The sequence below is a fragment of the Boleophthalmus pectinirostris genome, unplaced genomic scaffold, assembly GCF_026225935.1.
Source record: "Boleophthalmus pectinirostris isolate CB_2022bp ecotype Guang Dong unplaced genomic scaffold, ASM2622593v1 HiC_scaffold_22, whole genome shotgun sequence".
Classification (NCBI taxonomy): domain Eukaryota; kingdom Metazoa; phylum Chordata; class Actinopteri; order Gobiiformes; family Gobiidae; genus Boleophthalmus; species Boleophthalmus pectinirostris.
This window is the reverse complement of record NW_026571190.1, coordinates 23,988,052-24,014,877: the sequence shown is the minus strand read 5'-3', so window position 1 is coordinate 24,014,877 and position 26,826 is coordinate 23,988,052. Positions and strand designations below refer to the sequence as shown.

At 38.2% G+C, this 26,826-nt stretch overlaps 3 protein-coding genes across 4 annotated transcripts in view; all 3 read left to right on the top strand.

The window, feature by feature from the left end:
• The first annotated feature begins 1,167 nt into the window (after positions 1 to 1,167).
• Positions 1,168 to 6,208, top strand: LOC110166101 (cytochrome P450 4V2-like). Its single transcript, XM_020931299.2, has 11 exons — positions 1,168 to 1,360; positions 1,433 to 1,545; positions 1,758 to 1,843; positions 3,298 to 3,488; positions 3,582 to 3,651; positions 3,731 to 3,857; positions 3,996 to 4,163; positions 4,292 to 4,394; positions 4,766 to 4,900; positions 5,456 to 5,635; positions 6,030 to 6,208. The coding sequence occupies exons 1-11, from the start codon at positions 1,168 to 1,170 to the stop codon at positions 6,206 to 6,208; spliced, it is 1,545 nt and encodes a 514-aa protein (XP_020786958.2).
• Positions 6,209 to 7,633: 1,425 nt separating this feature from the next.
• Positions 7,634 to 17,323, top strand: LOC110166102 (cytochrome P450 4V2). 2 transcript variants are annotated; one of them, XM_055158290.1, is made up of 11 exons: positions 7,634 to 7,991; positions 8,181 to 8,293; positions 9,333 to 9,418; positions 11,995 to 12,185; positions 12,763 to 12,832; positions 12,921 to 13,047; positions 13,289 to 13,456; positions 14,301 to 14,403; positions 15,029 to 15,163; positions 16,030 to 16,209; positions 17,087 to 17,323. In XM_055158290.1, exons 1-11 carry the CDS (start codon positions 7,799 to 7,801, stop codon positions 17,263 to 17,265), a joined length of 1,545 nt encoding a protein of 514 aa, XP_055014265.1. In that variant the 5' UTR covers positions 7,634 to 7,798; the 3' UTR covers positions 17,266 to 17,323. The 2 variants fall into 2 exon arrangements, with proteins under 2 accessions (XP_055014265.1, XP_055014266.1); XM_055158291.1 differs by lacking the exon at positions 9,333 to 9,418 and having other exon boundaries at positions 7,922 to 7,991.
• Positions 17,324 to 23,368: 6,045 nt separating this feature from the next.
• Positions 23,369 to 26,826, top strand: part of mtnr1aa (melatonin receptor 1A a) — a 57,671-nt gene continuing 54,213 nt past the window's right edge. Inside the window, exon 1 of the mRNA XM_020931399.2 lies at positions 23,369 to 23,861. Within this exon, the coding sequence (XP_020787058.1) occupies positions 23,675 to 23,861 (187 nt within the window). The 5' untranslated portion in view covers positions 23,369 to 23,674. The remainder of the gene's footprint in view (positions 23,862 to 26,826) is intronic.

The following is a 26,826-nucleotide window of genomic DNA, read 5'->3' as shown; positions in this document are numbered from 1 at the left end:
TTTTAGCAACCAAAAGATGATTTATGAAGAAATTTGAAAGAAAAAGGAGATGTTTTAGATGTTGGTCAAGCTGCATGAAGTTTTTCAGGTAACTTTTTATGTATTTTATGGACTTTCTAAGTAACTTTTATGCAAGTTTCAGTTTATGTTTGCAGAATAAAATGATAAACTAATCGAATACCTTATTTATTTATTTGGTTCGCTATGCTATAGTATAGGCCTTATAGGGCAATATTCAAGTGTCTTGAGCAACCTCATTTGCACAAAATTTTGACCCAAATGTTTTGGCCAGATAGGGAACCAAATGTTGAAAAAAAAAATTTAACCACTGTAACATAATACAGATGCGTGCACACACACACACACACACACACACACACACACACACACACACACGTGCGCGTACACACAGGCTTATATACATATAGTGCGGTAATAGCACTATTACTGCACTTTTTCAAACTGAGATGTCTGATGTTTTTATTGATCAGCTGTTTTTCAGAGGAAAATATGAAAAGAATGGTAAAACACTGAATAAATGGGTTATGATGGTGAGTCAATGATAAAAAATAAAATAAAAAATAAAATAAATGATGCCATTAATACTAATAAAGCCATGTGTTTGTAGTTGCAACAGTTTGGGTGCAGAAAGAGATCAAGTCAAGTGATGGCTGATTACCTGAGGCTCAGAGAAGGCAAACTAATAGTAACAGAAACTACTGTGAATGCTTTGATGAGGGAACAACATTATTACATGGTTATATGGTCAAAAACAAATAATTTGCATAAAATACTTGTGTCCCCTTTAATATTCAGTGTGTTCCTAGCATTCTGGAATAGTATACATATAATGTATAAGGACAAAGTTCATCAGAGTTCATGTTCATCTGCAGGCCACAACTGCAGGCCAATCAGACAAAGGGTTCTACGCCCTGTCTCTTGTCAATCATTCACTTCACTTTATTGCACTTTTACGCACTGACCCTCACCTCCTGCATCATCAATATCTGATAAAATATATAATAATAATGTGAATGTTTTTTTTCAGATTGCATAAAAGTAGGTGGTCCCTCAAAGTCCCCTCCCACCTATACACATAAAAGTTCAGGCACTCCAAGACCAAGTGCTGTCTTTCTAGTACAAACAGCCTGTATACACACAGAGAAAATGGCAGTTCTCATAGGAAATTACTCAGTTTCAATGATACTGGTCAGCGCTTTCATTCTGGCTTTAACATATATCACCTACAAACTCCTAGGGGACTATGTTTCCAAGTATATTATTATGAAGCCCATTCCTGAGATGGGACCAACATACCCCATCATTGGAAATGCACATCAGCTGAAAACCGAAGCAGAAGGTAAGACTCTTTTTTAACATGTGCAAATCAAATGTTGCTAAAGATTTTATGTTTAAATGTTATTCTTCCCAGCATTTTTTAAACAAGTGGTGGAACTCAGTAAAGAAAAGTTCACACTGCCAATGTATAAGATTTGGATTGGAACCGTCCCATTTGTCATCCTGTACCATGCTGACACTGTTGAGGTAAAGCATGTTCCCTAGGTACTATTCATAATCTTAAATAGGAGCAAATTATATTCCAGGTACTTGCAAAATGTTACAAACCACTGCATAGCCCTATACTGTATATACTACATACAGAATGTTTATATCTTTCCTTATGTCAGTGTTATTGGTCAATCTTAGTAAGTAGAATTCACAGTCAAAATATTTACCATAATTTCTTTATTATTTAGACCATTCTGAACAACGCCATTCACATGGACAAAGCTCATGCATACAACTTCCTGCACCCCTGGCTTGGCACAGGTCTGCTCACAAGGTACAGCATTATTATGACTCACATTTATTGTATATTTTAAAAGTGAGATGACATTTATATATATTATTTAATGTTAAAAACGTGAACCTTATGTGGCAGTGGGTCTGTGTGCCTGCCGGTAGTCTATCGCGTGTGGCCTGAACATTTGAGAGGGAGGGTCCCTCACCTGCTCGAGCTCTTGGTCGCCTCTGACGTCACCCGCTGTTTAGGAGCAGTGCAGCAGCACGAGCGCCGGATTAAACTTTAATATCTCTTTCAAATCACCTTTCATAGGTTTAAAACCTGGTGATTGTGCTTCGTGTTGCGTGTTCCACACCGGCGCGCGCACGAGGGTCATCTCGGGACATCTCCCGGCTCGTGCGTGTAGCGTGGCGTCCAGAGCTTCTCCGTGCACCAGGACACCTTCAGCCTCGCGCTGCGCCCCTTTCATTCATACGCTCTGGTGGGGCTCCCAGATTTCACCCACTCTCTGCGCTTGGTGCTTCTGTGCGTGCGACGCATCTTTAGAACTTTGGTTTGGAGGCTCCCGAGCTTCCCCTTCTCCCCTTCCTCCTCCTCGTTTTCTCCTCCTCCTTTTCTCCTCCTCTTCTCAAACTGGACTCAACCTGTAAATCAGTGTTGTTGTTTTTGATTCAAGCCGCTGTGGGTGTTGGAATTGTATAGCAGATCTAACCTAGGTAAATACTGTCATTATTTACACTGAGAGTGAGTGGAAACAACCTTTTATGAATCATGAAAAATTATTTTGTGTACCTCAAGCCAGTAACTTCATAAAATTGTATATTTTTCCTAGTTCATGTTTTTGTCACTTCATACTTACCCGTGGTGCCTTTATATTATAACTTACCTGTTCCCTTCAGGGTGGTGTTGTTGGACAAACATTTATGGTTACAAGTTGGGGATAGTGAGCAAAATTGTCGCCTATTTATATTTTAGGCCCTTCTGCCCCTGTGGCACAACAATCTACTTTGAGTAATTTGAAGTAGAGAGATAAGGGATAGACGAAAACAAAAACATTTTCTAAGCATGAACATTCCCAAATTCAATTTAATTCAATTTAAATATATAAGTTTGGGTAGCCAGTGATGAGTGAATACCATTATAATATGACTGAAAGCTCATAAACATTAAATTTTTGGATCAAGTGTCTCCTTTAAGAAGAACATAGTAACCCAGATATTAAGACAAATATGTCATCATCTTTTGTACTTAGAAACTGTCAAAAAAAAAAAAAAAAAAAAAAAAAAGATTGATTTATCTTAAACTGGCTCATGCCAGCTCTGAATTGATTTCTAAAAATTATCAGTCTGGGATGGCTCCTGTTTTTTTCAAAAACATAAGAGTCTATATTTTCACTAAAATATGATGAAGTATATCCAAGTACCAAACTGAAAAACAGTTCTGTGTAGTCTGCTCCCTAATTATGACTTTTTTGTTCTTCCTTATTCCCACAGCACTGGCACCAAATGGCGACAGAGGAGGAAGATGCTGACCCCAACCTTCCACTTCTCTATTCTGGCTGACTTCCTGGATGTGATGAATGAGCAGGCTGAGATCCTGGTGGAGAAGCTGCAGAAGAAGGCTGGCATGGGAGTGTTTGACTGCTTCCCCTATGTCACCCTGTGTGCTCTGGACATTATCTGTGGTAAGAAGATAGAAGATAAACGTTTATTTCACTTGCTGTGTGTGTCAAATGTTACACACAATGTTTCAAATGCTTTTCAATATGTCTCCTTAGAAACTGCCATGGGAAAGAAAATCTATGCTCAGAGCAACTCTGAGTCTGAGTATGTCAAGTGTGTATACAAGTAAGGAAAAAAAAAAAAACTTTTACAATTTTATTTGAATTTTTTAGTTGTTTACACTTACATTCATTGGTTTTCTCAGAATGAGTGACATTGTCAGTCGAAGACAGAGGGCCCCCTGGTTTTGGACGGACTTCCTGTACTATATTATTGGAGATGGCAAGGAACACGATAAGACACTCAAGGTTCTACATTCCTTCACATACAAAGTGAGTCAATACTTCTCCATTACACTTGTACTATCACAGAGAGCCAATAGTCCATTTTTAGTGCCTACATTCTAGGTTGGCATATACAAAGTTGCAAAATATTGAAAAACCTGCATCCAGCTAAAATACATTTTATAGGTGATACATGACAGAGCGGAGAACATTTCCAACATTGAATCAGACAGTGAGACAGACGGGAAGAAGAGGCGGGCATTTCTGGACATGCTCCTGAAGACCACAGACGAAGAGGGCAACAGCATGAGCCACCAGGACATTCAAGAGGAGGTGGACACCTTCATGTTTGAGGTGAGCCATTGTTACAGAATGGATGAAAAAAATATTCATTTTCAGTTATAATGCTGATGGTTATTTGCAAGATAATTTACATGCTGATGTTTAAGATGTAACAATTTGAATCCGGCTTGTGTTTTCAGGGTCATGATACCACAGCTGCTGCCATGAACTGGACTCTACATCTGGTGGGCTCCCACCCCGAGGTACAGCGTAAAGTGCACCAAGAACTGGACGAGGTGTTCGGTAAGGGCAACATGCATAAATCATATTTACTTCCTTTCATTTTTTATATGTTGTTACATAAGAAAATAACTATGCATTGGTCAAAAATGATTTGTGTGTGTATTTATTTATTATCTATTTATATCTGTTATTTTATTGCAAGCTATGTGAAATAAAAATAAATAAATAAATAAACGCATATAAAAATAGCAAAACAAGTATGACAAAATCTTATATATTCTTGATGGTGAATGTTATCAACCTGTTAGACATTAATGAAAGCATGTAGTGTAAACATATTTGTGTGTAGAATTATCACAGCATGTTGTTGAGTTAAGACTCCCTTGCAAAAGAATAGAAAAGATCAGTGACTGTTTATGTAATGTTTTCAGGGACATCAGAGAGGCCCATAAATATAGAAGACTTAAAGAAGCTCAAATACCTGGAGTGTGTGATCAAAGAGGGACTTCGGCTGTTCCCCTCCGTCCCATTCTTTGCCCGCACCATTTGCCAGGACACTACCATCAGTAAGTCCAGCTGCTTCTCTGACATGTGTTTCAATATTTGGTCCCAGACACAACAGAGATTTTGAAGTTATAGACTGCATGGTACTGCATTGATTCAGTGCACAAATATACTACTGTCTATCTACATCTCCAAAACTCAAAATACTCTGTTCCACCTTATAATGATGAAGAAGCGGTAGTTTTCAAGTTAACAGCTACTGAACACACAGCTTATATACTGAACAAATACAGATACTGAAACTTCTGTTCAGTAGAGACGGGCAATTCCAGCTCTGAAATTATCCAAATGATTCTTGTGAAGTTGTATGGAGATTAAAAACACAATTATTAACATTACAAGGTGGAACAGAGTGTTTTCTGTTTGAGAGAAGAACAAAACACAACTCCTGGTACATTTTTGATGAGGAAAGAACATTATAGCATAGATCAGAAAAGCATAATATGGGGCCTATAACTATGAATATACTTTCTAGATTACAGCAGTCAGCCAATGGATTAGATGGTCATGTTTCTGTGTAACAATCTCTAAAATCTCTGGATTGCATTTTTCGGCAGAGGGCTTCAAAATTCCTAAAGGTTCCAACGTCATAATCTTCGCATATGTGCTGCATCGAGACCCACGGTACTTCCCAGATCCTGAGGAGTTCAGACCAGAGCGATTCCTCCCAGAAAACTCAATGGGACGACCTGCCTATGCCTACATACCCTTCTCTGCTGGACTCCGCAACTGCATTGGTAAGACGACAGACTACGTTTTTGAAATGGACTTGATCAAAGTCTGATAATCATATTTAGGAACAGTAGCCCAACCTCTTGTTAGTATATATATCCCTAAAATGGACACTTTTTCCTTCTTTCATTTTACTGTAGTTTATTTAGTAGTTTTTCCCCTTTAGTTTGGTGGTTAACGTACTGGCGTTTGGTCGTCTATCTTTCTCTTATATCTTTTTTACTGGACATAGGATGGATTGTGACTCTCAAAGGACTAAAATAAATGAAAAAACGTGATTACCCTTCAGTGTAATGTGTAGATGAGATGGGTACAGAAACCGACACTGATAAAGCTAAAAGTCCTTTATTATTAAGCAAGGAATTCCCAAGCTTAGTTGTTTATTTGGCCTTCTTTCAGGCCAGCGTTTTGCCCTGATGGAGGAGAAGGTCGTGTTGGCGTCCATATTGCGGAGCTTCACTGTGGAGGCGTGTCAGAAACGAGACGAACTACATCCAGTAGGAGAACTGATCCTACGTCCAGAGAAGGGCATCAGGATCAAACTAGAGAGAAGGACTCCATGTAACACCAAACATTAACTGTGTTTTACTATTGTTCTTTGCCCAGTGTTTTGTATTTATCTAACTGAATTAAAATATAAACCTGCCTTGGTCATTTCCATCTGTATTTTCAAATATTTCATAAATTATATTCTAATGTAATGTAGTAGCCTAACAGTGTTTTTTATCTGTTGTGCTATGGATGGTATGTTGTCAATATATTTGGATTCAACATGTATAATGTTTTTGGATATTTAGTTTTTAATTATCACGTGTCTGGGGTCAAGGCCCCTATAAATGGTCACACCTGCTGCTCACACATTTCAACTAAGTAGGACTAAGTATACACCACAAAACAGAGTGCCTCTGCCATCCTGTACACGTAAGTTTTGATCCAGTGCAGGACTCCAATATTGTTATTTTTAACTCAGAACTTACATTTGGGATTTTACCCCTAGCCACTTTTAGCACTGATCACAGCTTTACACTCTTGACATTCTTTGACCTTAACCAGACACAGCTGTGATGTGAAAACCATTTCAGGAGATTTCATTAAGAATCTCAGTGAGAGAAAGCAGAGAGTTTTAATATTAATAATGTATTTTGTTAATTTTTTCTCTTGACTACATAATTCCCCAGTGTTTCCCACAGCACTTTATCGTTAAGGCCTCTGAAAAAATCAAATCAAAACAAAACAAAAAAACTATATCTCCGTACCCCCCCACCCCACCCCCCATCACCACCTTGACTAACCAATGAAACATATGCCGCATATTTTGCTTCAAATATTTGATGCCTTTTGTATGTATCTGAGATGTACAGAGTAGGAAATTAGGAAAAAAAAAGTATTTGAAATTGTTAATAATGTCAGAGATGAATCACAGAATCAATCGCAAAGATCAGGCACACATGCAGTAATAAGGTGAGCAAAGTGTACAAATGATTAGTCCTAGTCTAAAGTACATTATGCAGTTTTAAATGGCTGTCATAAGTAAGATATCATTGGTATAATGAAATCTCCATAAACAGTACCAGCTGATACCTGTTACCACAGATAAAGATTTAGGAAAAGAGCCAGTACGCTGTGCTGTCCCAAATACAACATGTACTCTGGACTGACAGTGAAGAGTCCAGTGTTCAAACTCAACTCGGTGACAATTTCATTACCTTTTTTTCCCACACAGACCTTTTGTCGATATTTAAATGTTTGTCCTATATCAGCCTTTAAATAAATGCAAAGGGACAAGAAGTACTGTGCAAGAAACTTTTCAAATAAATGATGCTTCTCAAATCATGTCATATAAATCATGTCACTACCAAGAGACACAGTTCAGTTCTGCTCCAACTCAATAAGGCCAGGTCAAACTGAACCAGGTCAATTCCCTGTCAATTATTAACATTACTAGACTGCAATAAACGCAACAAGGTTTATAGCTCTTTGTTCACCCACCCACCCTCAAGTTTTCCTACGTTATGAATATGTCTAATAACACTGTGCACTTTGCTGAGTTAGTCAGGAAGTAGGCAGTGCCCCAAAAGCCCTCCTCCCACCTTGATTTGTGCACATAAAGTGTCCAGGAACCAGAAGACCAGCTTTTCTAGTACAGACAGCCTGTACACACAGAAAAAATGTCAGTTCTTATAGGCAGTTACTCGCTTCCAGTGATATTGGTGAGTGGCTTCATCTTGGCTCTAACATTCCTCACGTACAAACTGCTAGGCGACTATGTGTACAGGTACATTATAATGAAGCCCATTCCTGAGATTGGGACATCATTCCCAATTATTGGAAATGCACACCAGCTGAAAACCAATGCAGGAGGTAAGACAACATTTTATACATCTAATAGCACAGAGCAGTGTATCAAAAATTATATTACTAAGTAACAATGGTAACAGTAAGTGTGGTATAATAATAATAATAATCATCATCATCATCATAATCATCATAATACATAACAAGTACTGCTTTTAAAATTTCTTGTTAATCATCATTGTAAATGCGTTGCAGAATTTTTCAACCAGATTGCAGAGCTCACCAGGGAGTATTACACATTACCACTGTTCAAAATCTGGATTGGCACTGTCCCATTTGTCATCTTGTACCATTCTGAAACTGTTGAGGTAGGAGCACAAATAAAATGATAACTGTAAAAACACGATTTGATTTTGGTCATACTTGATTTTAACAAATGTACATATTTGTAGTTATCATAGCAATGTAAAATGTTCATGCACTGTATCACATCTACTTTATGCTGCAGTCTCTTTGATTTTGATCTGTTATTTAGTTTCATTGTAAAAACAGATGTAGAAAACAGTACAAAAGTAGAAATAACTGTCATAAACAAAACTAGCTCAAGATTAATTAGCATCTGGTTCTCTAACCCTAACTCAAAATACTGTAAGACAAATATTAATGAACTTCTATATTTGTTTGTGTCATTTCCTGTATAGGTGTGCTTGTCACGATACTAATATTTCAATCTTGATTTCGACGCTAAGGAATAGGGCTCAGAATACTCAATACTGTTTCCAATTTGGCTCTTTCTTTAGACAATAAAATCCCATTCTCAGTATTAAATAAAATCATAGTACTTTTTATTGTATGGTCTTATGCAGCCTATCTGATATATCTTATGATCATTCTAAAGCTGTTGAGGAAAAGTTAATTTCTGTCCTATAAATGTGACTTTATTAGTGTTGATACCTGCTCAAATCAAGTATCTAGTTTCAATACTGGTTTTAGTATCACTTAGTATCTTATTTTTGACACTTCTGACAAACTTAAGCAGTTGAGTGTGTTTATTGTAACAGCCAGCATGAACTGAGCTGAACTACATTCCCCTTGTTTACTCTTTGACGGTCTAAACTCAGCTGAACTCCAAACCATGGTAACGCCCCTGTTTATCATTATGTGCACAGCGTGGTAGGAAAACCACCCCCTTTGGATACTTAATGTTGATTCTGAAACCACGATGGTAATAATACTCTAATAATAATAATATCATTTTTAGACAACAGAATGTCATTTTCAACATTCTGCTATTAAGGAAAGGTTCATTTATGAATGTAACTTTATTAGTGGCGATACCTGTTCAAATGTGTATCTAGTTTCAGTCCTACTTTATGATGGGACATGACGGGATTTGTTTCTACACAGACCATTTTGAACAACTCCATCCACATGGACAAGGCAGATGCATATAAATTCTTGCACCCCTGGCTTGGCACTGGTCTTCTCACAAGGTACAAGCTCATAATCAAGCATGAAGAAGTTGACTTAATTTACATCTAAGTTTTCATGAATGTATTTAAAATGGGGGTGTTAAACTTCTATGGACTATTAATTGTTCAGTGTTCGCACATTACGTATTTAGATCACATGTTGCATTTTATTGTTTTGAAAATCCTATTCACATTCAAATGTTTCAGTCACTTCACCTTCAGAGAGCCATCACAACACAATCAGCAGTGTTGTGCAAGTTCACACTTTTCATGAACTAGTTCAAAGTTCAGTTCATTTTATATTTAGATGAGATCTGTAAATGAAAGGCTGCATTTATTTTTCAAACTGACTTCTAGTTTACAACAACTTTACAAGATACACTGTTGGACAAGTGACTTTAAAACTGTAATGTGTTATTTATGACTTGTTACTGTCATTTCAAAGTCATTTGTTACATTACAATATTACTGTATTTAAAATGTAAAACATTACACAACTATTGCAGCACTTTTAATTTACTCTCACCAAAAGAACTGTTAAGATGCTGAACTTTTGCGACGTATATGGACTGAACCAGGACTGAACCAGACTAAACCAGGACTAAACCAGGTCTAAACCAGGTCTAAACCAGAACTGAACCAGGTCTAAACCAGGACTAAACCAGGTCTATACCAGAACTGAACCAGGACTAAACCAAGTCTAAACCAGGTCTAAACCAGGACTAAACCAGGACTAAACCAGGACTAAACCAGGTCTATACCAGAACTGAACCAGGACTAAACCAGGTCTAAACCAGGTCTAAACCAGGACTAAACCAGGACTAAACCAGAACTGAACCAGGTCTAAACCAGGAATAAACCAAGACTAAACCAGAACTGAACCAGAATTGAACCAGGTCTAAACCAGGACTGAACCAGGACTGAACCAGGTCTAAACCAGGAATAAACCAAGACTAAACCAGGACTGAACCAGAATTGAACCAGGTCTAAACCAGAACTGAACCAGGACTAAACCAGGTCTAAACCAGAACTGAACCAGGACTAAACCAGGACTAAACCAAGACTAAACCAGGACCAAACCAGGACTAATCCTGGACTAGAACTTGGAATCTAGGACCGCCCCTGAGAGAACCCCGAGTGCGATCGGGCGTCAGCTGCGTTTAGTTCGGTGGAGCGCGGACTTCTGCGTCGGTCCTTTCGCTCAGGATCACGGTCTACGCGGGCGAACCTCCGGCGTTTCACCGCTGCTGATATCGCGGTGATTTTAGCAAATTTGTATGAAGAAAAACGAAAAACCCACCATTTCAATCCAGGTTAAAAAGCATTGTGACGCGCGTTACTGACATATGTACCAAGTAAAATAATACGCGCGCGGAGCAGCACGTCCTGTGCGTGTAGATTTCAGAAAATAGAGCCATCCTATTTTTTGACGCTCATACACGAGGCGCGTATCCCCGTCAAAATACACAGAGAGCATGTATCTATTGTTGTATCTGTGCATTTACCATTGTGCTCCCTGGGCAGTTGTGTATCATGTGAAAGAGCCCAGATCCACATACACTGTTAATTAGTGCTTTGAAATTTACTTTTGAAATCCTTGCGTTTGCCGTGGTCAGCCTGTACAGAAGGTAAATACAAGCAGCTAAACGCGCCCAGTCAAGTTTAATTGACTTCCCATTGAGAGACACAAGAGCCCGTACGTTCCGTTAAAGCTGCCGGTGGAGTCGCCTTCGCGTTGACACGCGGCTGTGGTTTCACGAGGTGAAGTGCGAGCAGATCGTCACTCGTCAGGTGAAAACAAATTCCGACGTTTAACTGAACCCCAACAGTGACGTACGTCGTTCATCACACATAATTTGAACAAATTCACGTTCAAGTTCTTGATTTACAAAAGTGTTGCGTTCAGTTCAAAGTTCACTGAAAAATGAACGTGTTCAATGAACGCGTTCTTTTGTACTCGTTCATGCACAACACTGACAATCAGCATGTATTTACTAATGAAACTACTGCACATTACATAAAGGGAAGTGAAGTTGTAGTGGATTGTTTTGTATCATGCTTTTGTATATTTATGAAAAATTGTTGTGTGGGGGCATGGGTGAGGTTGGCTTGTGGGCTGAGCCTTACAGACTCACACTGTTAACTGCGAGGAGCATCTGAATAGTGAGAAGACCATCCCAAGCAACTTTGCATAATACAAATATAATATGATTAAATATAATATAATACAAATATAATATGAACAAAATAAAAACAAAACAAACATATAAAACAGCCTTTTGTATGCATGTGGGTAGGCTATCTTGTTATAAGTATATGTTGGCTTGAATTACTGTTTTGGGGGGAATAATTCAATAATAAAAATATGTGATAAAGATTCTGCCCTCATTACTGTTAACCCATTAACAAAAAACATACTTCACAGTTCATACTTGCCTTACTATGTGTAATATTTAGGACTGTCAGCAGATGGCACTATAGGAATGCATTTGGTTAGTGCTTTAGTCTATGAAGATGTTCAAGACCAGCATGAATGACAAGTTGGTAGGTTCCTGTTTTATTGTATTTCTAATATTTTCTTTTTCTTATCCCCACAGCACTGGCACCAAATGGCGACAGAGGAGGAAGATGCTGACCCCAACCTTCCACTTCTCTATTCTAGCTGACTTCCTGGATGTTATGAATGAGCAGGCTGAGATCCTGGTGGAGAAGCTGCAGAAGAAAGCTGGCATGGGCGAGTTTAACTGCTTTCCCCATGTCACCCTGTGTGCTCTGGACATTATCTGTGGTCAGTAGTGTACACCAAGTCATCTCAGCCACATACACTGCATCTTCAGCAGTTGGCCGCTGGGCTAAGAGATCCACCTCACATTATTATAAAATCTCAAAATCATTATTGAAATTATATTCATCTGATCTTGACCTCTAATCCAGCAGGATTTTATGTGAGGGCACCCACAGTTAATTCAGTAACAGGCCCTCCACATGTTTACCATCATGCATGTGCAATTGAGCAATGATCAATTGACTTTTTTATACAAGTCAATTGGATGGATGGAACCAATTCATGTCCATGCTCACTTTCCATTTAGAAGGCTACAACTAGCAGGCTGGCTGTGCCCGTGTATATCTATGTCCATCTATATATAAGGTCTACAGTCAAAAGCTACCACATTAAAATTGCAATATGTATGCAATATTGGCAAAGTTGTGATGTTGCAAAAAAAAAAAAAAAAATATATATATATATATATATATATATATATATATATATATATATATATATATATATATATATATATATATATATAAACCTTGATCACATCTGTTTTTATTATTGTTATTATTGTTGTTTGTCTTTGTAGAAACTGCCATGGGAAAGAAAATCTATGCGCAAAGCAATGCCGAATCCGAGTATGTCAAGTGTGTGTACAGGTATGTGAGTATGCTTTTTTTTTTTTTTTACAAAATATGTTTTATTACGTTAAATTATTATAATTTACCACTGTATTTGCTCCCTCAGAATGAGTGACATTGTCAGTCGGAGACAGAGAATGCCATGGTATTGGCCAGACCTTTTGTACTATTCTATAGGAGATGGCAAAGAGCATGACAGGATCCTCAAGGTTCTTCACTCCTTTACGTACAAAGTGAGTGATCACATCCCCATTCTTTCAAATAACATAAATGTAAACAGACATGGGGTAATAGGTGTGCTACAATTTGAATAGATTTAAATGATTAAAATTTAAAGTCGAAATGAAACCATGTCTAAATATATAAAATAGTCATCTAATATCCAACAGAAACCAAAAATGAAAGTTCACTGAGGGTAATATGGGAGCTCAAATGCATAGAAACTAACATGTCACTTCTAACACTGCCTGCAAGGTAATACATGAGAGAGCCGAGAGCATTTCCAACACTGAATCAGACAGTGAGACAGACGGGAAGAAGAGGCGGGCATTTCTGGACATGCTCCTGAAGACCACAGACGAAGAGGGCAACAGCATGAGTCACCAAGACATTCAGGAGGAGGTGGACACCTTCATGTTTGAGGTGGGTGTGAATGACTAATGAGTAATAAAAACAATCAGCAAAATCCATAAGGCTAGTACAGTGGCCCTCAAACTTTTCACACAAAGTACAATAGAAAAGATTTGTTTTTTCAAGTACCACTAGATCTACAGACACAGGCTAAAACCATAACTATTCCAGGTAGGGCTGGGTATCATTGCCTGGATGATACATACCTCAATACATAGGCCATGGTATGATATGTATCTCGATACAGTGAGCTTTCGATGTGATGCGATGTTTCAAATCCATTCGATACAGTTCAGTAAAAAATAATTGGTAAATCATGGCTCTGATACTAAGTCTTTATTAAACCTTTTCTTCTGCAAAGTTACCATGAAACACACCCATATGTTAAATGTGTTGCATAAACAAATTTTCTTCCTCTGAACAAGCAACAGAACTGTAGGGCTATAACAAAATAATTAGTAAAATACATACAAAAAATACTTTTGCCATTACTGATACAGCACAAAAATCTATACTGTATCATCATATTAACTGATACAATATATTGATGTTTATTATTATTTATTATTGATGAATATTTTTTCACACTCCTAATTCTAGGTCTAATTAAGGGCTATGTCAAGTCTAAAAATGTCCAAAGAAGAACAGAAAAGAGGACTAAATTAACTTTGAATTAGGCAAACCCACAAACTGAAGAGCTGTCCATGTACCAACTGAAGGAGCTTGCATACCACCAGTAGTACATGTACCACAATTTCAGAAACACTGGACTAATATTCCACATTGTCACTTTGCTTACGCCAGGTTCCTATATAAATGAAAAAGTGCTGTGATTCTCACCTCTTCTTCTCCCCAGGGTCATGATACCACGGCTGCTGCCATGAACTGGACTCTACACCTGGTGGGGTCTCACCCAGAGGTGCAACGTAAAGTGCACCAAGAGCTGGATGAGGTGTTTGGTAAGATCAACATTGCTGCTCTGATACTGCTCACCTGCTGACTTCACATGTGGCTTTTGACTCTGGCACAATCTTAGACCAAGCACGAATTTCGAATGAATAAATAGACAGCAATTTAATTTGTGTAGATTAGTGTTGTCGCAATAAGGATATGACTTGATATACTGATGACGATATCACAAAGAAAATAAAACATGCTCTTTTTTTATAATGGAATGTAATTTTCACATACAGAATAATGGTACTTTATTTATTACTATGAGATGTTAGACTTGTTCTGATGAAGCTCAAAATGACACAAAAAATGATACATTAGGGTTGATCATCGGGCATATTCTGGTTTTTATAAAAAAATGTTAAGCAATTTTGGTAACCTTACTTACTAGTAACTAAACCTACACATTTTTATAAGCTTGATATCATAGTGTTCCCTCATAACAAACTTACTCTAAGTTGTTTGTTTAAGAATGTAGTTTAATCATTGGCTTGTAGTATAAAACTTACTTGTGATTGAGTGAAAAATCATATCATATTTTTTGCTACTCTACCAACTATTACAGGTATTGTACATACAGCAGTACAACAATATGACAGCATTATGTGGGTGTTAATGTGATGTGTTCAGGAACATTAGAGAGGCCTGTCAGCACAGATGACCTGAAGAAGTTGCGTTACCTGGAGTGTGTAATTAAAGAAGGGCTGCGGCTGTACCCATCAGTCCCATTCTTTGCACGCACCATCTGCCAGGACACCACCATCAGTGAGTACTACCAGGTGGCTCATTATGCTTACCACATTGTTCACTATTAATACTTTGCAACTGATATCATCAACATTCCCGGTGGTGTGATGCTAACCATATGCACTGCTCTGTCTGAGGGTCTGTTAGACTTTTTAACACAATATGACCAAAAAGAAAGAACTGACTTCTTTCTCAAATAACATTACAGTCACAAGCTAGCTAGCATTAGCCAATTGTGTTTTAATATGTCACACTCACACTTTTTGTTGAAAATCAAACACCTAAAGCTGGGCTTTTCCAAATTTTTTTCAAATTTACGAAGCTCACGACGGGAGTATGCACACAGTAAAGTGCAATGGTCGTATACGCTGACCTGTTCACACTGTGCGAGGGACATGAGCAGGAAGACTGTGTGCAGGGCTGTGGACATGGTTGTGACCTTTTCTGTGTGATCTTTTCATATATGCCTAAACTCCCAAAACATCATAGAAGTACATTAGGAGTTCTGGCAGTTGTATGTGTGGTGATGTCATCAGTTGATGTGTCAGGCCCGCTTTATTGCCTTACTTCACCTCTGCGTCTTGCCCAACACACCGGAGCTGTGTTTACAATTACAATGTTTACATTTACAACGTCATTACGTTTACGCTGCTCTCACTGGTTTACAGCAGTGCTTCTTAAAGCTTCTTTGGCTGTGTGCTAATGTGGGCATTGTGTCACTATGGTAACTGCTGAACGTTCCACCATAGGCATACATGAATTGACCCTTCCCCCCCATCCTCAAAGTATCAATACACAATAAAGTAGGCTATAATGCTGTACAATTAATCATGTACAATACATTTTCATCCTTTCTTGAAATTCAATGTTGTCAAATTTTGCAGAGGGCTTCAAGGTACTCAAAGGTTCCACTATCATAATTGTGACATACGCACTACATCGGGACCCGAGGTACTTCCCAGAGCCTGAGGAGTTCAGACCTGAGCGATTCCTCCCAGAAAACTCAGTGGGACGTCCTGCCTATGCATACATACCCTTCTCTGCTGGACTCCGCAACTGCATTGGTAATCCTGACTTTTCAAACTTTAAAGATGAGTTAATATGCCAAACTGATTTTTTGGTGCTTTCTGCAATGATATGATGTTATCTTATCAAAAACATGCTTGAAAAGGTTTTACAAGTCTTTCATGCACGTTGAGTAATCTAGCAATCCCTCCAGGCACTATTTGAACCCTTCTTACAGTTGGCCATATGATCCAGTACAATTTTAATTAAAAGGTCCCATATTACACGAAATTAACTCTTGTGAGTTTTAAACCATGTTAGTATGTTATTATTGTAGTGACCCATTCACTACAACAGGCAATTAAATCACAGTGTGTGGCACAGCACAGAGGAGTGGAGAGGCATTTGGTGGAATCTGCCCGTTTGCCATTTTAACTTCATCTCCAAAATGCAAAATCAAAATGCTTTGTTCCAGCTTGTGACATCATGAAGAGGTAGTTTTCAAGTTAACAGCTACCTTTTACATGATTGTTTACATCACCTGTGTTTAGTAGAGATTGGAAATTCCAGGGCTGAAATTATCCAAATGTAGCACTTCTTGCATTACCACATGATACCACTGGTTTGAGTGTTTTCTGTTTGAGAGAAGTCTAAATATGCAGGAATTGTGTTAAAAGTGTGAATGAAACAAAACACAACTCCTATGTTTTTGATGAGGAAATAATATTGTAACAGATCAGAAAATAGCCTAATATGGGCCCTTTAAACATGTCAATATATTGTTTTCTGTGAATATAGCTTTTTAAAACTATAAATGGTAACATGATCTAAATGTTATGTCTTAGCAGTTAATGACCCATATAAGTGTAATACCCCTTCTTTATACATGACCTGCTCTTCTTGAAGAGACACATTTATTTGTATGATTGTTTCCAGGCCAGCGTTTTGCCCTGATGGAGGAGAAGGTGGTATTAGCATCCATATTGCGGCGTTTCACTGTGGAGGCGTGTCAGAAACGAGAGGAACTACAGCCAGTGGGAGAACTCATCCTACGTCCAGAGAAGGGCATTTACATCAAATTGGAAAAGAGGACTCCAGGGGCGTCTGCACAGTAACTGTATTTCTTTATTCAATATTTTGTAACTGTCTTGAATAAATGTGTAAATAAAACTATTGTTGTCACCTTATTATGGAAGTAGCAATTACTTAAACTGATAAATATAGCACAGTAACTGGGATGACAGTTCTAACCTTGCACAGCAACATGAACTCTTGCAATATTTATAAGTGAGATTCAAATAGTGGTCATGACTTTCAGCTATAGCTGTTCTAGATTGATAATGTGTAGAACTCAAGGCCTTTTAATGTGTAGAATTAAACTCTGAATTTACCATGTAATAATGTTCCCCTAAAGGTCAATCATTTTAAGATTTGTTCTACAATCTGGGATAGCAGCAAAATATTACATATTATAGTACATAATAATTCACAATTAATTCAAAGTATAGCATGTAACTTTCTGGAGTTGAATGTCACCTGAATGATTCCATTGAAATAGAAAGTTAAAACCAACTTCAGAACATTCTCCATGAAGAAAAGAGTCAGGTTTCTGGAGATGCAAGCCTGTACAGAGACCCATATTTTAAGTGAAATAAACACACCCAAAATGGAAAAAACAAGTTGAGTTTTTTTGGGCTAAAAAGTAAAAGAGACCTTTAAATTAATTTGCTGGAGGTGTAATATTTTGACTTTGTACAGTAAGCCCAACTAAGCAAGAATGACTTTGAAGATAGATTGCTCAATCTCATCATTCATTCCTGCAGCTCAAAAATAATGAATGGAGTTTTAATGTATTCAGCATTCACACACGGCCTTCCTCGTGTGCTGCTGTACATTTATGCAGATAATCATTTGCTGTGAGGACATATTTGTGTGTGCGTGAGAGTTGGAACAGCACACATATGTGGAGATCACTGACCCCAATAATCCTCTTTCTACCGGCATACACATCTCTTTCCTGGTTGGAGCTGAGCTGTTGTCAAGGCAACTGGCACGAGTGGGCGGGGCGATGGCAGATAAAAGCAAATGGTCTTGTTTCTCAGTGGGACTCTGGGATGAGCAGTAGAGCGGCAGAGACATTAGCCCTGACACTTCTCGCTGGGATGCAGGTTAAAGGTCTTAATCAGGAGTGGTTAACCTTGTAAGTACAGTAGGGGTTAGGGTTGTCAAAAGTGTCAAAAATTAGATACTAATCGACTCTAAAACTAATATTGAAACTTAGTACTCATTTCAGCAGGTAACGATACAAAAAAGTTACATACACAGGACAGAAATTAACCTTTGCTGAACAGCTTTAGAATGATCTTGAGCTGTATCAGAATAAGTTCAAGATCACATAGACCAGGGGTGTCCAAACTTTTTTCGTCAAGGGCCACATATCTAAACACAGATGAAGCAGAGGACCAATCGAGGGCCATAGACTGGTGCTCAATTCAGTGAATAATTGAAATATGTGCACGTTTAACATGTTAGAATGAACCATCAGACTTTATTCATGCTAAGATTCTTAACACCACACACTAAATGTTAAATATTAGCTTTTTCAAAATTGATTTTCAAAAAACTTATATGCCCATGGACCACTAGGGAACCTACCTCGGTGACTAGGGGATTACATGGATATAACATTGCATGGTAACATAAAACAAAGTGTGAAAATCACATGATATTGTCTAAACACAGTGAAAAATGTTTTTTTCATTGTAGTATCAGAGTCAGTATTGAGTATCGCACCTGCTATAACTTAGGACTCTTCTAGGCTTCACAGGTTCATCTACTCTGCAAATACCAAACGAGTCCATTTTGCAGCAATGATAATTTGATTTATTTTACTATGGCTAGTAGAAACGAGTAACCTTTATTAGTCAATTATCTATTTGTATGGATATTTGAAATTACTATCAATATTAAAATGTGGTGTAATCCATTTTTAAAATCAGGGTAAACTGAGGCTGCAAGGTGGCCACAAAAGGGCACCTTGGGCACAGCAGACACAAAATAACAACAGTCATATAATAATAAAATAGGAATAGTATTCCTACTTTTTGATCTTTTACAAATGGCTCATAGAATTTCATTTGTTTTCCAACCAGCAGATCATGAGTCCCCAATGTTGACCATCTGGAAAAATACAAAGTGGTTTAACTGAAGTTTAACTGGCCAAGCTAGTAGTCAATCTCTGTGAGTGCTGAAGCCCTCCAACCCACAGTTGTCACCATGGGGCTATCTTGGGCTGGCACACATGAGGCACAGCTGATAATCAAAACAAAGATTACAACTATTATTAGAACTATTTGTTGTCTGAAAAAGTGTCCTTCACTCGCTCATGAGAAGTTAGATAGGACCTAGGAGTTGCATGAATCCTGATGCGTTCTTGTAGCTCAAGGAAGGATGTAACTTTTACATAGCCAGTGGTAACAAACAGCAGTTTTACTACTGAGAGGTCTGAGCTAACCTGCGCTGGGGTGGAGAAAGGCAAAGGGGCACCAGTCAACAGGGGAAAATGCAGGATTATTGTTTGTTTGTCCAAAACAACCAACACTACAATGTATAACAGCAACTTCTCCTATCTGCAGACACAATGCCTGAAGAAACACAGATTTATAGCTTACTGAAATTGGAAATCTTTAGGTGGCTCAAATAATTTAAATCTGTGTGTACTGAAACTATGTTTTTGAAACAGAAACAATTGTTTTTGCACATAATAATCATTATAGTTGACGCATTATGAATGTTATGAACCATTAAAGCTCAGGCTAAAAAATATGACATTAATGGGCTAATACCTTCATCAAACCTACGCCCTTACTCTTCATATGGCCTTTCCCTCCCCCACATCAACCACTTCAGTGTGGAAACACTGCCCTTCCCCTATCCCTGCACAGCTCCTCCTCAAAACTCCCAGCAGCACTTCAGCCAACACATGACGTATGCACCCAGATATACACACCGCCACTCTCATTTATGTATTTTTCATCCATAACATGCAAGGAAAGCTATTCTAGTGTTGTCACCAGACTAAATTCCAAACTCGAACCTGAGACTAAGGAATAGACTCAATACTCTATATTGATTCCAATACTACGATGATAAAAAAACAAAACAAAAAAAAAAAAAAAAAAAAAAAAAAAAAACATTTAGACAATAGAATGTGATTTTCAACATTAAATAGTTAAGATTTTATTAATGAGTAACCTGCACCACCTACAGAAACCAAAATGTTAAATAAATGTATTTATATTGAAATTCCACCCTTTCCAAAAAGCGAACTATTATCCTGTCATAACTGTTGTTTTTTTTCCCAATTTCCTCTCAGTGGTCAGCAGGGCCAGTTTGCTTAAGCACTCTTCACCCACTGTGTTACGTGTGTAAGACTTCACATTTTTCAAGCTGAAGTTTCTCTCTACCTCAGCTGATGTAGCAAGCAAAAGCTTGTACGGTTCTGGCATTGCTCCATATCTTTAAAAAAAGAAGTCACATAAATCGCCACATTAACTGCATCCTGTGGAAACCTGTGCCTCAAACTGTTTTTTATTTCCTAGTTCAAGAAACTGCAGGCTTTAGAAGTTCGAGAAACACCTTGAAATCTGTTCAATGACATTGGCAATGATTGCCATGTACACATTTCTGTAGTATCTTGAGAAGCAGCCAGTTGTGACTGAGTCCTCTTTCTTCTGGGCTCATCTCAAGGGTCTCTCGTGAGGCCGTTTCCTTTTGAGAAAACCAGTCGGAAAACCTCCGCTGATCTTTTCTCTGAAGATATTCTATTTTGTTTTTGCAAAAAATACATACATTGCCCTCTGCTGGGCAATGTCAAAAACAATATCTGTTTCACAGACAATCCGGTTTAAGCGTGCAGAAAGAAAACAAATTCCTCAAGCTGCATAATGTACCCCTCTATATCCTCATCATCCATGTTCTTATCTGCTTTTACCCTATCAAACACCTGTGAGTATCATCATACTTGTGCTCAATATTTGAGGTAAACTTTCATCTGTTTGGAACATTTTTTGGCAATTTAGAACACTGTAGAAAAAACTCCATCTTTGTAGATTTGGAAGATAAAGTGGCAAACCCAGACAGTGTTGCAAAGAATATGTTTGACTGAGACGCGCATTGAGCCTCCTGAGACAAGCTTCAGCCTGTGTACATAAAAATAAACATAAACATAATAATACACAAATGCGGAACAGCAGCAGCACATATGACACTCATTGACTTCTTTAAACTCGCACACGTCTTTCCTTAAAATGCTTTTCTCCCTCTCTCCTCTGTCCCGTCTCTCCCTATCAACCAGCACAAGCGTCAAGGACCACTCTGTCCACATACACACACGCTGTCGCTTGACGTCTGGGCGGGACTTTTTTTTGCACATTCTCCAATCAGCGCATTATTTCTTCACTGTTCTGATTGGCTAAGCATCTCTCTCACACACTAGCTGAAGCTGGCAAACAGCCAGCTGCCCTTATGCCCTGCATCAACAAAGTAGTGACAAAGAGGTTAGGAACACCTTAAAAAACATACTCATGAAACACAAAAGGGACAAATTTTAGGGTAAGTTTAACCTGTCATATAGTCAAAAAGAAATTGTTTGGTTAAATGCAGAGGACAAATTTCCCTATGGGGAAAATAAAGTGTAACTTACCTTATTACCACTGGAGTATATAGAGATGCAAATGGAAATATTAAGCTGTCAAAGATGGTAAATAGTAATAAATATGCAAATTGTACTTACAATATTTACTGACAACAACAGTGTTGAATCATGCATTCATATTGTGTTTCTCATGAAAACAACATTGTGGGATAACTCTCTACACAAACCTGGCATTATCCCCTGCAGATTCACCATGGGTTGGTTGTGTGTTCTCTCACTACTTCACTGCTGGAATGACTGATTCATAAAGCCTTCAATTATCCATTAGATAAGAGCTTGGCTGCTTGGGATGATGATGATCATGATTATGTTCAGCAGGGAAATCTATGAATCATGGACTGCAAAGAGGAAAGCAGAATGGGAGCTTCAGATAATCATTCACAATTACAAATATTGGTATAAAAACTATACTCATTATAACTTCACAAACAGTTATCTATTATACACAATATTCATGTACCCATAAAACATGGATTAAATCTGAGCAATATTTTTGTTTATATTACACAAATAATCAAAAACTCATCAAGGAACTACCAGTGACACCTTATGAATGATTTATGACAATCAATTAGCCTACTAATAGCACAATTATTAGTGTTTCTACTTCAGTGGCTGATTGTACTAAGTTTCATATATTATATTATATTAACTTAAAATAAATGGTGAGAGGAACTCATATTAAATAAAGGAGCAGCAGTGATGGTCAGACGTTCTGGTGTTATTTTCTATATTTTATGTTCTAGGCTATGTTACAAGACTGAGAAACATTTAAGTGAAACCACAGAATGCCAACCACATAAAGTGCATTAAGGTAGAAGTGTCCGTGTGGTGGTAAGTGTCCAGCATCAACATTTTGGCAGAGCTGGACCTCTCTACCATCCAAGTGAATGAGTGCTCAAGCCTCAGGCACTGTTTGTTGACGTGAAAGATGAAATGCCAACAAAAAGTCTGCCACAAAATGGAAACAAATTTTAGGGCTGTTATCTGAGGATATACAGCATGCAGCCTACCTGGATCGAGACTGTGACATTTCAGTTGTGCTGTGCCAGTAATGAAGTAGTAATGAATGAAAAAATTGCCTAAAAAATAACTTACTGACTTTAGGCTACTTTACTTGGGTTATCTAGCTGAATTCACTAACTTACCTTAGATTATGACACATTGCGGAAATGTGTTGAATTGCTTATCTAATGATACATTATAATCTAATATACATACAAGAATACCTTAACATGTAGCCTGCATAGGCTATGTAGACTACGTTCTTTTTAAGCCCTTCTACACGTGCCGAGATTTTCACTGAACAGTTTAAAACGTGAATGATTCTCTTGCAAATAATAATGAATGGGCAGCTGAACTAAAGCTAAGCCATGAATGGGAGCGTGGATGAAAAAAGTAGGACGCGCTCGGGAGCTTATAATGCAATTCCTACATACCGCCGCCATGCGGCCGTGTTTCTCCCTGTAAATAAAAAGCGCTCCTGCCCGGGCTATTTGGTCACATGCTGGGAAGGTTTGAAGTTGTCACACACACACGCGTATCGACAAAGTGAATGGCACAGCGGAGCTGGAGTGATACCGAGGCGAGAGAGCGCAGGAAGGGCAGCATCACTGCCAAAGCGCAGAGCAACCACCGGCATCCAGAGCGCGCATCCAAAGCACCGAGAAGCGAGAGAAGACCAAGCGCGGTGAAAGGATGAGAACCGCGGGGGGCAACAGCGTCTCTCCACCCGCGTCTTCCAAACCCAGGCTCCGCTGATTTCTTCTGTTCGGCTCCACTTTGTGAAAGTTCCGCGGCTGTATACAATGATTATAAATGGGTCTGACCTGAACAGCTCCACAACGCCAGACCCCGCTGACACCGTCCTGAACCGGCCGCCTTGGGTTACCACAACTTTGGGCTGCTTTCTCATCTTCACCATAGTTGTTGACATCCTGGGCAACCTCCTCGTCATCTTCTCTGTGTATCGCAACAAGAAGCTGAGGAACGCAGGTGAGTGATCAGACAGAGGGAATAACACTACAAAACTAACTCAAAGTCAAAATTCTTTTGTACTTTTACTTAAGCCTACAGTTGTTGGATGCATGGTGACATTGCTATACTACATGCTGCATCACAGCGAGGAAAATGCCGTGTTTTCTACATTTATCTCCACTAGCTTGCTCACCCTGCCGTGTCTTAAGTGGGCTAAAGCCACTGTACACTATAAAACAATAACATCAAAGGAACCGCTATAAATCCGCGCGGAGGGATATCTTTTAACCGATTTTTCTCCATTCACTGTTTAAGATCTAGTTTTCCCACACTCTGCTGTACTTTACCCGTGTAAGCACGGGTAGGAATAGATTTGAATCGACCTCGCACTGGCCATAGCCTACTTCTCAAGCGGATATAATTTCCCTGACCTCCAGCAAGTGAACGGGCAGAGTTATAAGCGCGGCTCGTGGAGGAGAGTCAAGCCAAGAGAAACATTAGCAGTTATTGACAGGGGAAGCCCACCTCGGCTCTACTTATCCTAATGCTTCCAGGCTTTTCCACAGTCAGTGCTGCTCCGCCGGGAGCTTAAATTCAATAATCATAATGACAATATTACATTGTTATTGCCAAGTCCGTGATTTCAGTAATGACATGGGAGTTTAGTGTGTTTTATATATATATCAGAGTTTTTCATTGAATTGAGGACAAGTGAAAAAGTGCGCTCCATACAGAGTATGGCCAAGACTAATCAAACCATGTCAAAATAATTTGATTTGTGGTGGTGAAACGCGTGTGCCTATGTTGAAACTAAGCAGATGTATGCAGGGCTCTTGTCTGTTTTGATTCACTTTCAACAGCAGCAAATGATAATGACATCTGCTTGTCTTCTCTGTATAAGGGCAAGTTGACTGGCCAAGAATTTTAGTTGGAAACAGAGCACTGATACAACAATAAAGTAGAATTTATTTTTATGACAGTAACAGTATAAAATTAGGTTGCCACCAAAAAGAAAATTATTTCATATAGCCTACTGAATATTTTGTAGCCAGTGTTATGAGCAATTGGTTAGATAAAGACAACTTCAAGCTTCAATAAAGTTTTACTGTTCTGAATCAGATGCCAACAGGTTTCAAGATTTAGTATTGGTTGTTCGTAGAAATATTCCGTAGCCTATTTAATTGAACTGAATCTATAAAATGTGTTGTCTATAAATGTGGGTTCGAAGCAGGACTGGGGAAGCGTTGCATGTGTACAGCTCACAAGGACAAGACTAAACTACCAGAGTTTTTATGTGCTTGATATCCAATGTAAACTTTTGTGTTTATTAGCAATTGTAAGTGCTTTTTCTACATTCCTAGATGCGCCCGACCATCGCTCAGTCCCCTGCTGATGCCTTTGCAATGAATTAATGATAAAGCTACAGTTTGGTGTAAAACGTTAGGAAAAAAATCAAATGTACTGGGAGACAGCAAAGGAGTTTGACCTTGAACTTCTTGTGCTTCTTTTCAGTTTAAATGAATACAAATGATGACTGTATCACTCTTAGGGCCAAATGAAACAAATTAGTATCTAGTATAAACACATATACTTGTTATAAACTTGAATAAATTACAGTTATTTATCATCCACTATTTAAAAAAAAAATGTAAGCAAGTATCTTAAAACATTAAACCCAAAGTAAATCAAATATAGAATGAAATAAATAGATTTCCATAAGTGCTCAGCCTGATCACGGATCTACAGGGATTTCATTGCTTTGTCGTAATCTGTATTATAGAGAAAACGCTGTGGCATGACGGGCAAAGTGGGACTATTTTTTAGTTTTTCAGGCTTAAAGGTGCACTGCGTAACATTTCTAGTAGAGGGTCCGCCACCTGATTGTCTCCACTGAAATTCTATAGCTTTTCCTAGAATGTTTCACAGTTTAGGTTAAACCTATCACGAGGGAGACGAGCAGGGATACAGCAGTTCAGGCGCTACATTACAATTCAGATCTGTGGAGTCGCCCCTATTCACAGAAGGAATTATTGTATTTTTGAGCAATAAAAACACCCGTAATGAATAAACGCTTGATGAGATGTGTATATCTTTAATGTCTTACCATGGGACATTCCAGGCAAAGCAATAACATCTCCATGGAGACAAATAGGTACTAGAAAAGTTGCGCAGTGCACCTTTAACCTACAGCTTTTGAAAATAGAGATTTAAAACAGATTATAAATCTCTCTATGTCATCCTTTGCATTTCCAATTGAAAGAATGTGCTGAGGACAAGAGGCGAGATAAATTTAGGAAATCTTTGAAGTTCCATTAATTATGACTAATTACATGGAAAGAGGTCAGAATACAACATCAAATTAACCATGCATGTATTTAACATATATTCAAGGCTGTATTGAGAATTACCAGCTGGGATTTTTGTTGGACCATGCGATGCTATTTTTAACAAGCATATTTTCATTATCTAAGCTTGTTTGAAGATCAATGCTTGTGACGTCTCTCTCATATCCAGGGCTTTTGGACACTGTTTTCCATTCAAGCTCCAACAGAGTACGTGCTAAACTCAAAGCTGTTTCAATATACTCAAAAAAATGAATGCAAATTGGCAGACATATTGATCGACATCATTCATATTTGGTTGGCTTGTGATGCCCTTAGGTTGGTTTATTTTAGCAAACTTTCTCAGTGAGAATTTGACACGATTTTGGCAAGTTGAAATTTAGCTTGGAATCTGTAATCGGTGGAGGGATCAGAAGTGTATTTTAGCTGTCAAGAAAGAACTTCTAGATTGTTGGCAAGATTAGGTGTCTGTTATAAAATGACCCATTGTGTAACTGTTTTGGTATATGGAATAGTTTTGTCATGGGGATAAAATTCAATCATTTAGATACTAAGGAATAGACTTGATTCTGATTCCACTACCATGATGATGAGAATTTAGACAGCAGAATGTGATTTTCAACATTACATATTAGTGGAGC

Coding starts and splice junctions, on each gene's coding strand:
- LOC110166101 (XM_020931299.2), top strand. CDS start 1,168: ATGGCAGTTCTCATAGGAAATTACTCAGTTTCAATGATACTGGTCAGC. Junction 3,652..3,730: donor TATGTCAAGTGTGTATACAA/GTAAGGAAAAAA, acceptor TGGTTTTCTCAG/AATGAGTGACATTGTCAGTC. Junction 4,901..5,455: donor TTGCCAGGACACTACCATCA/GTAAGTCCAGCT, acceptor ATTTTTCGGCAG/AGGGCTTCAAAATTCCTAAA.
- LOC110166102 (XM_055158290.1), top strand. CDS start 7,799: ATGTCAGTTCTTATAGGCAGTTACTCGCTTCCAGTGATATTGGTGAGT. Junction 13,457..14,300: donor TGGACACCTTCATGTTTGAG/GTGGGTGTGAAT, acceptor TCTTCTCCCCAG/GGTCATGATACCACGGCTGC. Junction 15,164..16,029: donor CTGCCAGGACACCACCATCA/GTGAGTACTACC, acceptor CAAATTTTGCAG/AGGGCTTCAAGGTACTCAAA.